The sequence below is a fragment of the Squalius cephalus genome, assembly GCF_949319135.1.
Source record: "Squalius cephalus genome assembly, chromosome: 15".
In the NCBI taxonomy this organism is placed as follows: Eukaryota; Metazoa; Chordata; class Actinopteri; order Cypriniformes; family Leuciscidae; genus Squalius; species Squalius cephalus.
Window position 1 is genome coordinate 24998794 of NC_137136.1, and position 15168 is coordinate 25013961.

The 15168-nt window shown below is 36.9% G+C and overlaps 1 protein-coding gene across 6 annotated transcripts in view; it reads right to left on the bottom strand.

Annotated features, from left to right (window-relative positions):
* The window catches only part of ulk4 (unc-51 like kinase 4), a 210911-nt gene that overhangs the window by 172603 nt on the left and 23140 nt on the right, over nt 1-15168 (bottom strand). For all 6 annotated transcript variants that reach the window (XM_079894053.1, XM_079894051.1, XM_079894055.1 and 3 more), the window contains exon 18: nt 13892-13999. In XM_079894053.1, coding sequence (XP_079750179.1) covers nt 13892-13999 — 108 coding nt within the window. The remainder of the gene's footprint in view (nt 1-13891; nt 14000-15168) is intronic.

Consider the following 15168-nt stretch of genomic DNA (forward strand, 5'->3'; position numbering starts at 1 on the left):
GGTATTTTGCCGCAGTTTGTGCAATAAAACATTTTACAGTCAATTTAACACTTCTGTAGTCAATAAGATTTTACACCCTTTAAATTTGGAAGGATCTAATGCAATAAACTGATAGCCATTAATGAGTACACCAATGGGCTTCTTGTTCTCAAAGAGAACTTTTAAAACTTTGTCCAGGGCCATTAAAATTGATTGCCATGGAATAGCAGCAGAAAAGGGGGAAAACTCTACCCCCCAGTGGCTGATACAATACATTTGGAGGCAGCAATCATTCCATGAAAAATAGCACCAACTCACTGGCCTCTTTATGTACACTGCAGGTTACGGAAGAGAAGATTAACATTGATTAACTGATTGACATTCAGTTTTATAAAAATATAAATTATTATTATATAAGCCAAACCTAAGAATAAAAATAAAATATCCAAGGGCCATAACCACCATATTTGAAATTCCTGATGCAATCCATTATGCACCAATTTGTTTGTTATCAGGATGACAAAATGTTTTAAAGTTGCATTTTTAAGCTGGTCTGCCTAAGAGGTCTAAGATGTCGAAATTATTACAGCAGAAAGCTTCAGTTTTAACGGTGAAAGATTGCAAAAGAAAGTAGCTAAACATGTAATATTACAGTTTGACAACTGAAATGTTAAACAACCGGCAGTAATGTCAATTGATGCAAAATAATAGACTTTTTTTGTATCATTTTGCCATTTTGAATTGAAAATATATACTATCTTTTCTGTCATCCATGTAATTCATAAATGAATGTGATGAGCAAACAAACTTTAATGGAGTGTTTCTGCATATTAGGCATATACTATTAAGAATGTGTGAATATTTTGAAATAAAAAATAATGTTTGCAAATAGTTCAAATTGATAACTTTACAATAAATTCTAATCCAAAAGTTATTTTACCAAAAATTAAAATATGTACCACACTAAAAGCCCTATTCAAATATAGGCCATCATTTGCTGTAGTTATACCTCCTAAGTAGGGCTGGACGGTAAGACGATATATATCGTGGCGACAATATAAAGGGATTTTGCTATACCATTTATAATCTGGCATGCAAATACACCCGCATACTGTAGCACAGTACTACTTAAAGTTATTAACACTTTAGAGTGATAAAGAAAAATGCATGAAAGATAGAATAAAGAGAGGGATGTGCATGATGTTAAAAAGAATGACAAAGCCCAATAAGCCATGAAAAAAGTCGCCACTCTTTCAGTTCTCTTTTGCAGCTTATTGTGTTTGAATGGTGAAATACACAATTATGTCAAAAAACCCATCATGTAGAGTATTCACATAAACAGTCTCTATGTCTTAAGTGAACGTTCACAGTTCAGTACATTAGATCTGTCCATTCAGTATTAAAGTGACAGCAGCCTAATATACCTGCTGCCATCTATGTCATTAATGTTAATCAAACAAAAGACAAAAAAAAAAAAAAAAAAAAAAACTCAATGCTCTTAACTTTTGCATATTTAATAAGAATCAATTTATATTTATTTAATTCATACAGTGAATACTATGCTGTATTTTTTTAAACATTTTATTATTCATTTTCTGTTCCTTGTATCTTTGTTCTATTGTATTAGTCGTATTGTTTGTAATTTGCTTTGTTCTCATTTTTAAAAAAATAAAAAATAAAAACAACTATTTTGTGATGTATAGTTATCGTGAAATAACATGTATCATATGGTAAAATAAAATTGTCCCACCCTTACACCTGATTTAAGTAAAAGTATTTTTTTGTCCTAAGCATATTTCAAGCACTACATTAATCAAAAGTCTGGCTGGTATATGGGTGAAGTCCATAAATAAATTACAGCACTTGCTCATTTGTGCTTGTGAACGGAGTAAGAAGTAACAGATGCCAAATACATCAATACAATCTCAGAAGAGCGAGCTCACATTTATGCTGAGAAATAGCCAATTAACCCTCGATTGACTATTTCCAATGTTGACGAAGAGCCTACGTGCTCAAAACGTTACCTGTGTGAGAGTCCACCATTACATTTTTTACATTTTTGGAGCCTTGGTGCCAGTCTTTTTCTGTTTTCTATTTTAAATGTTTACATAATTGTATTTCTAATTTGTCGATAAATTGTTTGCCCGTCTACCTTAGGACCGGTTGGTCAACTGGCTAAAAATGGCTTAGAAAAACAAGTTCTAAGAAAGAATCTAAAATCATGTTTTATTTTGGTTTGTTTGTTTTTGACTATTATTTATGACTACACAGTAAAATGTTTTAAAAAATGAGGGTAATTTTTTTTCTTAATGTTAAAGAACAAATACATTACAAATGTGTTTTACTGAAGAACACTGAAATAGTGAGTGCGTGTATGCTTTCATGGCATATCTAGTATCACTCCCATTCATTATGTCATCGAGAGCACAGCCATAGTTTTTCACCTGGGCTGCTATTGAAATTCAAGGCGTCAACACACCAATTGCTCACATTACACTAGAACTGAGGAGTAGAGAAAAGTCATTAGATAAAGCCAATCAAGGCCACAGTGTCCCTCTCCTTCCCCCTGGGCTCAGAGCTAATATGATCAATAAAAGCTGTGTGTGCTGTTGTACTGCATGACCCTGAAAAACACAACCGTACAGGAGATACACGCCTAAATAAGCCCAAAAAAGCATGCCATCAGCTAACCTCGAGTACCTTACAGCGATCAATACAGCGATCAGATTAGGATGACCAGATGTCTACAACACAGGACAAATTTTGGGAAAACAGGCCATCTCATCACACTAGCTGTAATGAGGTAAAATGATGCTGTGATGAGCCGTTTATGGACTCCAGAGGCTGTGCTTCATTACACCTTTAGACCTCATTCACAAGCTGCTGAAAATGTGTGATGTTAAAAATCCCCCAACACTGACTTTCATCAAAGCATTGTGTTATAGCTGGCAAATGCAGTGTTACCATGGCAAATACTAGAGGTAACATGGGTAAATGCGAATAAAAAGTGTCCAATTTTCAGCAGTGATCTTTACAGTGCTAAAATTATGTTAAAGGTTACGCATGATGCACCAGACTGCATCGGTTATGAGGTGGTTCCCATGTTGAGGTTAATGAGGTCTGAGAGGTTGTGTGAAACTCTCCTCATAAGGGAGCTTTTTAAATGTCATGGAATACTCAGAGGGCAAATATTGCCTGTAGGACATTTATGAGAAGCAAACCGAGCTGTATGAAATTTCAGGCCATTGAGCATACGGATCCATTCTTGGGATAGCAATCGAGTGGCTAGTCCCCCTAGAAGTCAAAGTGGAAGTTGTGCACTGATCAATAATTACTTCAATATAATAGACAGTCTACCTCTTACCTCAATAATGAACCCATGTTAATATTGATATGATATGTGAATTATAGATGATTCTTTAATTAGAGGAACTTTTTTGTCCAGGGTATTTTTATATATATTATCATATAGTAGTATTATATATATCAGGGCTCGAAATTAACTTTTTTACTTGGTAGCACTGGTGCTCCCAACTTCAAAAAGTTAGGAGCACCAGCAAAAATTTAGCAGCACCCACCAAAAATTAAGGAGCACCACAACTACAAATGATATATTAACAGATTTTATTTCATCCTGTGGCCAAGATTTTAAATTTGGTCTTCTGGCTCTATCTCATCTCACCCCGATGATATTGGCACATGATTTGTCATTTGACATAAATTTAGTGAAGGCAAGCTCTTCTTTGGCGATGGTCTATGCGGTGTTATATTCATAGACAGTATGGTTATATTTGACGTATCCTGCCGATTAAAAGCCTTAATAATCGAACCTGATGAACCTGATTTGTTTGCCACACACCTGTCCCTGCATTTTTTTCTTGGCACTTGGCACTCTATTGCTATTAATATGCTGTATTAATCTTTGTTAATCTTAGTTAATAAAAATACAGCTGTTCATTGTTCATTAATGTTACTTCACAGTGCATTAACTATGTTAACAAATAAAATAAAAAAAATTCAATAATGTAGGCTATTAGTAGCCCAAATGTTGAAATTAACATTAAGTAAGGGTGAATGCCCGACGAGGTGTCCATTATCAGGTATTAACCCTCTGGGGTCTGAGCTGTTTTCTGGGCCCTGGAGGTGTTCTGACATGCTCTGACATTTGTGGTTATTTCTGTTACTTGTGACATTTTCATGGCTAAAGTCTAATTACACTGTATTCAGCACAAACTGTGCTACAATAATATATCAGCAGCATGTATGTAAAAGTTAGTAGTTTTGAGATAATGACATTTATGCGTGGTTTGTGAAAATACAAAGATAAATTCTCACTGAAATAAGGTCATGAAACCCATACTGATTATTTCTTCACAAGACTTTTGAAAATTGTATGACGTAGCCTAGAATATTTGCTCTAAAACTATGTGAGAATCACCCTGACTGCTCATTCAGAGAAGACAATATATTGATTTAAAAATTTTACGACGTGTTTTGTGTGATAAAGCAATATGCGAAGGGGCGGATCATCTCATTAATATGAAAGCTTTCCACACCTGAGAAAGACAAAGAACCTCCCTAATGGCCCTATTAGGAGCTTATCAGGGCCCATCATTCTGACCACCCTTGCACAAAGAATGAGGAGATTTAAAAAAGAATGGCTTTTAAAATTGTTTGGATTTATTTACAACACAACATAATCCAAAGATACACAACAAAAAAGTACCATGTTCATGTGCAGAGACATGTACTGTGAATGTTGAAGTCAGCAGGACTCAGTGGCATCTGGACCCTGAAAAAAAAAAAAAAAAAAAAAAAGTCAACATACTGATATCAAGAGAAAGGCCTGCACGATTTTGGGAATACATTTTAGATTTTTCTTGTTAAAATTGCTTTTTAAAATTCACAGAATACACACACACACTCACACAAATGTTTCCAACAATATATTATATAATGAACACCAGGTTTGTTGTGCCTCGTAGGTATAGGCTATGCGCAGTGCTGCATAAAATAATAACAATATAGCAGCCTATATATATTTTCAAAAAGATTTCAGTAACAACTAAGCTAGAGAAAAATATATTGATTATCATGTTACTTCAAATGTTTCCATTCGTTATGATGATATGAAATGAGATAATAGTAAAAACATGAAGCCGTTTGGAGCGTTTTGCTTTTCCAAAATATGATACATTCAAACGCGATCGCGATCAAAAATATGATACATTCAAACGCGATCGCGATCAAAAATATGATACATTCAAACGCGATCGTGCTCAAATATAAAACAGTATGGTTACCATATACATATACGTTTGAGCAGATATCCACAAACACAGTAACAGTAAACACGGGTCTAAATATTATAATATTCACCATATATATAGCAACAGTTCAACTGCAATGTGAAATTTATGCAACAATAGCAAACTAATATGTAAGAATTTCTTACCTTATCTTTCTTGTCTTCAAATATCGTTCTTCTTCTTCTGATGTAAATCCAATGTAAGCTCAGGCACGTCTTTCAAACTCGACGAAAAGTGAAGTGAAGTGTTTTGTTGTTGAGGTAATGAGGGCGATCGCGTTCCATGTGGAGATTTGCATGTGAATCTCTTTTGCGCGAGTGGGCGTGTTCAAATTAAAAATAATTAGGAAGCGTTTGAGAAGCTGGACATCTTGTTGGTTTTATACAAATTACTTAAACAGAGAATATTTGTTTTCAGTTTGAATCCGATCATTTAAAAGTACACACTTAAATGTTTATAAAGGTGTATGGCTCATAAATGTGTGACAAGTATTCGCTGAGTTTTGTTTCAGTTTATAGACGTGCTCAAGAAAAAAAAGTTCACCGCGACGGAGAGGCAGAACGCACACACTGTTTATTTTCTTTATTTTACAAAAGCACAATGTTTTGATTTGATTGGAAGTGGACACATACAAAAGTAGAAATACCACAGATTCTTTTTTTATATTTCTTTTTTCTGTATGACCATAAATGACGGAGAAATTTAAGTTTATAGTGCTACAATGTGGAGAAAATGCAGCAAAACGCGCCGGCGCGTTTGTCGACCTCAGAGGGTTAATGGACGACGGCGAGGCGTGAACCGTCCGACGCGCAGCGGAGGTCCATTAATACCTGACAATGGACACCTCGAAGGGCATTAACCCGCTTATACCATGGTCACTTACGAAAGAAAGAAATATTTAATCAATTAATAATACTTTAATGTGTTTTAGAGTAAAAATCGTGAGGGTTTTTATTTATTAAGTCGAGCGCACTATTTAATATCTTGCCAAGCAACGTGGCCACAGCGACCCGACCGCAGCAGTTGATCAGTGAGTTTGAGCCAGCGCAATCATTTAGAACGGTCATCAGGCAAATTGACGGGACGCCTTTCCTAGGTGTACATTATCACTTTTTAATGGACACCCTGCAGCCAATCAGAATCGAGTATTCACCCAGACCATGGTATAACAATGGTTAACAAATTAACAAAGTGCAGTTTATTAATAGTACATGTTAACTGTGTTAACTAGAATTTAATAAGTGGAACATTATTGTAAAGTGTTACCGATTTGTTATACACCGATTCAGACGTCTCGTGAGTGTGTTGGACAGATCAGTTGTTTTAACCATTCATTAAAGTGAATCGGTTCAAATGAGTCATTGGTTCGCGAATCGGACGTGTCTTTAGTGGACGTGTAGCATACGGCAAGCGTTGTGTGATTATCCCGGTAGTTTATTTTTTAGCACAATTCACACTCCACGGTAATTTAGGAGGGAAAAAATATCCGAATGCTCCACGTGAAACTTCGGTCTTCCGCCCTTTTTCTATCGTGTCAAATGATTTTGATTAATATGCGCGAGGGAGAGAGAGCAAGACAGCGCTCGTGTTGTTTGAAGACGTGAGAGTGTGCGCGCGCGCGGCCGGGGCTTTCTCTCGTCAAGCGCAGCAGTCACTCACGCACCGATCAAATAAGGCTTTGGCGGCCGCCAAAAAAAAATCAATGCAGGAAAAACCCTGGGATTGGTTATATAACGTTGGATAGAATGACGGTCCGGCCATCGCGTATCAGCGCACATAAGGTAGGCTACACACTGTGAAGTAATTTGCAAACGTTTTTTAGAGAAATGAAAACAGGTCGCACCACAACCATTATTTGCACTCGCACAAATGCTCCCAAATATATTTTTAGGTCGCACAGATTAAATTTCAGGAGCATATGCGACCAAAATGGTCGCAATTTCGAGCCTTGCATATCATTTTAAAGAGTACTAATTATGCCCTTTTTCAGGGTCTTGATTTTGTTTTGGGGCTTTTATGTATGAATGTTAAAAAATAAAATAAAATAAAACATTTTTCACCTTTAGTTCCTTGTCTCTACGAAGCCCGTCCTTCCGAAAAGTGCGGTGCGCTCTGATTAGTCGGCTGGACCAGTGTGTTTTGATTGGTCAATAACTTTGAGCAAAAGTCAAGCCCCTAACTGCGAGTTTCAACACTCAACCAGGACTATTGTGACGTATACATTCCCAGAAGAAAACTCAAGACTAGTCAAGGTGAAACAGTGCTTACTGATATAGAGAATACCTCGCTTTGGAATGGACTTTGTGCTTTGTAGCTGTGCAGTCCTTTTTCATGCTCAAAAAGAAACATTACACACTAAAGAAAGTTGAATATGTAAAAATGTAAAAAAAAAAATAAAAAAAAAATAAAAAGCATAACAGGACCCCTTTTAATAAGATATTATAATAGCTTTAAACTTTGGTGTCTTTCCTTTATTCATTTCATACATTCATTATTAGGGAAGGTTAAAAAGTCTGGGTAGGGGGAAAAGTATTAAATGTAAATAAAAATTATTATATAAAAAAAGTATTTATATAGAAAAAAAAGTATAACTGTCCTAAATAATTAAGTTAATAATGATATAATTATTTTTCTACTCCAATTTGTTGTTGAAATATAAACATTTAAATGGGGGCTATAAGTTGTTTTCATGATAGATTTATTCCAAAATACACTAAATAATGAAGACAATGTTAAGTAAAAATGTAGTATAATGAATTTGTTATGTAATGCATATATTAGTGCATGTATTTACCTCTAGTGTTTTTTTTTTGTAAATTATTTTTATGCTGACTATCAGGCTATAGAGGTTGACGGCTTTCCTGAAGTAAATGTAATGTTACGTGACATTGTTTACAAGCTGTTTTATTGACGTCTTTCCACATCAGATACAGAGACTGAGCGATTACATAAGACTTATTATTTGTAGAAAACTTGCCATCTATTAATCGTAATATTTAGTGAAGTTTTGTTCATGCGTCAACTGAAAACAATCTGAATGATTAACTGAAATCAGTTAATCAAAATGAAGACCAATTAAAAACGAGAAAATGACACTGCCAACCCAGCCCTAGCATCCACACAGCTGTTTTATCTTATCCACAGAACGCCATTGGTAAGTGCTAATTAGATGTCAGTGTTTGATCAATAAATTTGGCCCTCCAAAACAGTTTCGGCCGAGAATGAATTTATTTTCGGTTGCCAAAATTTCAGTGCATCACAAAAAATTAGAAATGTTATTAATTTTACATTATGATTTGAGATTTATTAGGTGTCATTACCAAACTGGATAATCAATCAATCGATTGCAAATTATTTGTATGAAATAAAATTATTATTTATTATAAATTATTTGAGTTCAAGCAAATTTTTGATAGCAATTCCAAGACTTATCCAAATTAAATACATTTACAGTTGCAATCAAAATTATTCAACCCCCTTGACCTGGAAGACATTTTGCTGCCAAGAACAAAATTGTATGAAAACAATTCAACAAAGGCATCAGTAAACTATTATAGAAAGTGTATTAATACACATTTGAGTGATTCTAAGAAAGTAAAATATCAAAATGGCTCTAAACATTCGAGTTCAAAATTATTAATCCCCCAAAAGTCAAATTTTGTGCAGAATGTTTTATTCTTTATAACCTCAAATAAACGCATAGAGTAAGTGCTTAGAAGCTTCTGTCTCCTCTCTACTGCAATCTTGGCCCATTCTTCACTTGAAAAAGCTTCCAGATCACTGATAATCTCTGGTTTTCACGTAACCACTGCTTTCTTCAAATTCCACCAAATATTTTCAATGAGATTTAAAGGGCCCCTATTATGGATTTTTGAAAATTACCTTTCATATAGTGTGTAACATAGCTCTAAGTGAGTGAAAACATCCTGCAAAGTTTTAAATCTGAAAGTGCACCTTATATAAAGTTATTGTCTTTCAAAAGTAAGAGTTGACTCTGAGTCAATTAAATGAATCGTTTTTCAAAAGAGTCATAAGCCGTTTCCTTGTGACGTCAAGACGAAACATCAGTATATTGCCCGCCCACTTATTGCATGTGCAGATAGCAGGGAAAACTTGAACCTCAAACCGGCAGCTGATTCCTGTGGATACTATAATGTGAAGGTAAAGCCAGTTTTTTTTCACTGCCCAAGGACGAGCATGTGAAGAATCAGTGGTTAAAGTTAATCTTTACCACGATATCACAGCAGTATAATCCTAAACTTTTGCTTTGTTCCCTTTATTTTACTGAAGACTGCTTCTCAAATCTCAGAGTTCAATGCAGGATTCGCAAACCGCTTGCTCTTGAAAGATGGTGTTCAAAATACTTAGTTTTGAGTTTTATATTGTGTAGGTTTCCTGCTAACTGGTTAACTCACGTTATCACTGTCTTAGGCCCCGATCACACCAGACACGTTTTTCAGGTTCGAAAACGCGAGGCACACAGCACGGCCCCGAACACACAGAATGAGCAGTGCGCTGCGTTTTTTATGTTGCTAGGCAACCACTGAAACAGCTGTCCTGTCAGTCAAGTAAACGTCAAATCAACCTTTTATTAACTTTATTTACTTTCTGTTAACATTGTGGTAGTTACGGTTCGTGAAGTCGTTAAGCTCCTGGTAACCCGCGAGAGCACCACAAGTTTACCCTCCATCATCGCACTCTCCGGGTGTTCAAGCAACTGTAGCTTTCATCACTGAAACGGAAAGCCCGCCTCTCCATTCATTCGATTGGACAGTGGAAAAAAACGCGATGACGTAGGGCGCTTTTTCCACTCGGAGTTGCTTTTTTTTCAACTGCAAAAACGCAAGGCGCAGCAGGCGGTAAAACGTGAGGCGCAGCAAGCGCATAAACAGCGTCCAGAACGCTCACTGCCATAGGAAAACAATTGAAAAAAGGCACCTCTCACTGCAAAAAACGCGTCAGGTGTGATCGGGGCCTTACTGAAATATTTCTGCTAATCAGTTGTGGGCCACGATTACCTATAACTGTGTCTATTAATGCAAATTGTCTGTCATTCTCACTACTTTGAGGAAATATTTGTTTTACCAACGTTTGTTACATCAAATCATTCTCTCTAGAGCTCGGCTAATGTATACATGCACTGTTATTGATACAGTTTTCACCGCAATATATCAGAAAAATACTCTGTAAATAAATTAGTACAAGTAAAATAATTTGTTTGTTGATGGACATGCACTTGTAAATGCTGATGGTGAGGAATTACAGTTGCAACATCTCATATAATGTACCTCAAACGGATGGAGGTTCGGGTTGAATAACTAGTTCATCCAGTGTTTCATCATCGGACTCGCGCTCGCATTGATATGGTAAAATCGACGTCATTGTTCGTTACTGTGTTTACGGTGAAGGAAGCCTCAAGCCTTGGTTATACTTTCGCCTGGCTCCGCAGCGCGAGTCTCCGCAGACTGCGCGCGCACCTCCGCAAACGGACGAGGCATTTATACTTGACGCGCTCGCCGGTGTACTATTCTTTGAAACGATAGAGGGCGACTCAAGTAATTATCCTCTAAACCATCAGGAATCAGCGGTTAGAAGAAGAAGCTATACACGTGACAATGTTTATTTTAGTACACCACCACCAATACCACACTACAAAAAGAATCGTGTAAACCCCCGTAAACCCTGAGATTATTACTAGTGACAATAAAACAAAATATATGGATATGAGAATGTGTATACAATATAAATAAACAATCTCTTACATATTTTCTAATTTCACTAAACATTTCATTAAGTTTCGTGAACATTTTTATTAAACATGGACCTTTATGTTCATTAAAAATACTTTTTATGCTATTGTATGCTCATTTTTTAAATGTAAGCAACTAATTTAGAAGTGCAAACTGGGTGCCGGTGTGGTGAGAAGTTCGAGCTCGACCAGATTCGGCTCGAAGTCGTTCATCTTCGGATGCGGCGCATCGCGCGCGTTGTTACAAAAAATGTTGCGCACACCGCCAGGCGAAATTGGGTCTTGCGAACCCAACACGCACGACCGCCCACACCGCAATGACGTCATTTTTGCCGTGCGGACGCGTCGAGTATAAACCAGGCTTCAGGACAAGCAGAGCTGACATTGTTACGGCAATGGGCGGTTTTGTTTTCGACGCGCTGTACACGGTAGGCCAATCACAACAGACTGAGCTGTCTGGCCAATCAGAGCAGAGTAGCTCACGGAAAGGAGGGATTTAGAGAGATTGATTCATTTGACGAGTCACATTGAAAATGTGATGATGTGCAAATGTATATTTTGAGGAAATTAAACAGTTTTTTTTACCTTTGATGCATGTAAACATGTTGTAGGAGACTCCACAACAACATTAGGAAATTTTAAAATAGCATAATAGGGGCACTTTAAATCTGCAGACTGTCAGGCCACTCAAGAACATTCTACGCCTGATCCCTGAACCAAGTTTAACTAGATTTGGATGTATACTTTGGGATGTCCTGCTGGAGAGTCCACTATGAGTCACTTTTGTTGCCAAAATGTCTTGAAATTTCAAAGAATTCATGACATCCTTCATACAGTCAATATTTCCCCTTCCCCATATAAAGAGTGGACCGCCTCAATGTTTGACCATAGAGATGATGTTCTTCTGCTCATATATCACCAGATATACCGCTGATCCATGGATCATATCACTCCATAAAACATTCTTCCAGAACTCCACAGGTCTATCCAAATTAATTTTAGCATATTCAAGTCAGCCCTTTATGTTCTTCTTGGTCAAGAGTGGCATTCGGCAAGATGTCCCAACATGAAGGCCGTGCTTGTCTAGTGTTCTTCTAATACTCTGCATTGAAATGTTTTTTCCTCCTTTCATCAGGTCATCTTGCAAGTCTTTGTAAATTTAGTTGTTTTTTTGTTTTTTTGATTGTCTGATCAAACATTTTATTCCTCTTAATGATATTGAACTTTTTCTTCAAAACCCTTAATGTTTTTCTGGTACAGCAAATTTTTAACCTTATGAATAAGGCTGTCAGCTGTGTCTCTATGATCTTTTAGTGTTTTGGAAATATTCTGGTATCCATAGACTTTCTAACGTAATAAAACAATTAGTTCTCTATAGCTTTTAAGAGCTCTTTTGACTTGGACATATTTGCTACACAACTTCAGCACATGCATGGGATAAATGTATGTGTGTGTGTAAGAGCACAAGATAATTCAGTTTTGTTATAGTTTCTAAAGGTTTAACTCATAAGCATTACATTATGCTTAATGGTGCTCCACAGGGATGTGTTCTCTCACCACTGCTCTTCTCCCTGTACACAAATGACTGCACCTCTAAAGACCCCTCTGTCAAGCTCCTGAAGTTTGCGGACGACACTACTGTTATCGGACTCATCCGGAACGGTGACGAGTCTGCGTACAGACAGGAGGTGGAGCAGCTGGCTCTTTGGTGCAGTTATAACAACCTGGAGCTGAACACGCTCAAAACAGTGGAGATGATCGTGGACTTCAGGAGAAACCCCCCTGCACTCCCTTGACTCACCATCATGGACAGCACTGTGACTGCAGTAGAGTCATTCAGGTTCCTGGGCACCACCATCTCTCAGGATCTGAAGTGGGACACTCACATAGACTCTATTGTGAAGAAAGGCCAACAGAGACTGTACTTCCTGCGTCAGCTGAGGAAATTCAACCTGCCACAGGAGCTGCTCGTACAGTTCTACTCAGCTGTCATCCAGTCCATCCTCTGCACTTCCATCACCGTCTGGTTCGGCTCTGCAACCAAAACCGACCTCCGTAGACTACAGCGGATAGTTCGGACTGCTGAGCGAATCACTGGCACTACCCTTCCCACACTCAAAGAACTGTACTCATCCAGAGTGAGTAAAAGGGCTCGCAAAATCACTCTGGACCCGTCACACCCAGCACACTTTCTGTTTGAACTGTTACCGTCTGGTCGACGCTACAGAGCACCGAGCACAAAAACAACCAGACACAGGAAAAGTTTCTTTCCCCAGGCCATCTACCTCATGAACACTTAAATGTTCCCCTACTGTGGAACAAACATGTGCAATACTTCCCTCAGACATTTCATTATAGCACCTTATAACTTTACTTTATATATATTTATAATTTATAATCTTTTATTTTAATTTTTTTATTTATACCTATGTTACTTGTCACTTGTCTTGTCACTTTATATTGTATGTGTACTGGAAGCTACTGTCACCAAGACAAATTCCTTGTATGCGCAAGCATACTTGGCAATAAAGCTCTTTCTGATTCTGATTCTGATTCTGATAATACATTGACTATAATATAATCACTTCAATTTGCCACTAAATTGCTAAAGATAAATAAATAAAAAACATCTTTAGAAAAGCTTACATTTGTAAATTATTTCAGTGTCTGCGGGTTGAATAATTCTGATTTCAACAGTATATTTATATATTGGCTAGAATTAAAATAAACATTTTAATTTTAATTGTAAAAATTAATTTGCAATTGAATTTTTACAGACAACACAGTTTGAAAAATACCCCCAAGTAAAGAATTGCCCGTATGCTACTTTATTTTTTACATCTTTTTTTTTTACCTGTGTAGCAATGAGATACAGCAGCTCCCCTAGTGGTGGAATCAAGCATTGCTTCAATTTGCTGCTCCTGAAGTTCTCCCGGATCAGTTCTGTGAACATGGCCACCGCCTGAGAAGCAAGCCAAACACAACATTTTATATTTATATATAATAAATGAAATTATTTAGTTAATGAAAACCTATGAATGAAATCACTATGGAATCACCCCAAAATTAAAATTCTGTCATAATTTACCCCTGTTGTTCCATTCATCTTCACAAGCAAGCACATTTGAGCTGATGTTTACCAAATTAGATGTGCTTTGTGTATCTGCATTGATCAATGTTTAAATGTAAATAAAAGCCTAAATTAAATATGTTCATCTTAAAGCGATTGTGTCTCTTCAGAAGACTTGGATGTAACCACTTAATTCATATGGTATACCTTTACAATGCCTGAAAGGCTGAAATTTTTGGGTTTTATTTATTTATTTTTTTTATCTTCATGTGAGTTTCAAAGTTTAAAGAAAAATGTCTGGATTTAGAATGACATGGGGGTGATTCAATTATGCTCATTTTCATTTAGGGTGAAAAAAAACCTTTAAGCGGACTCTGTTTCCATGTGTCTATATTTCCCATTAAAACACCGCACTGGGCAGGACATTTTTAATATCCAAAAGCTTTTTGCTTGCACCACAGCTGTGAATCATGATTATTTGCTACCTGCTATTTCTATTTGGTGACAGGTGGCATTAGGGAAGGGACATTTTCCTACTATAGAGCATTTGGATGTCATGAGTGCAGGATGAGTCATTAAAACATTCCCCTGCTGTTTTGGGTCTGTATTTTTAACAGACCATTATATGGTCTCATCCACAGAGCTCGGCCTTTAGCATTCTATTATTTCCATTATCTTCATACTCTCGGAGTGCTCGCATGAGTAAGTATATATGCTTCTCTCTCTGCAGTTGTTCTCTCAGTGGGGTGCTATGCAAATGCCCTGTGTATCACGTTTGGCCCAGAGACTGTTAAAATCTCATAAGTGATGACTTTGCAGAGAACAGATGTTGGCGGCTGTGTTTGATGAGTCTTGGCAGAGAGAGACGTGCAGCGATGACTCCTCTTACACAGGAAGAAACAAACAGGGCTAAGCTGTCTTATTCAGCACACCATGCATGCAAAGTAATTCCTGCTCTAGAACGTATCATTATCATCAACAAACACACACACACAAATTCTCTTCTAGAGTATGTGGTTATTATCCATACGCACATAAACACACATACACACACATACACA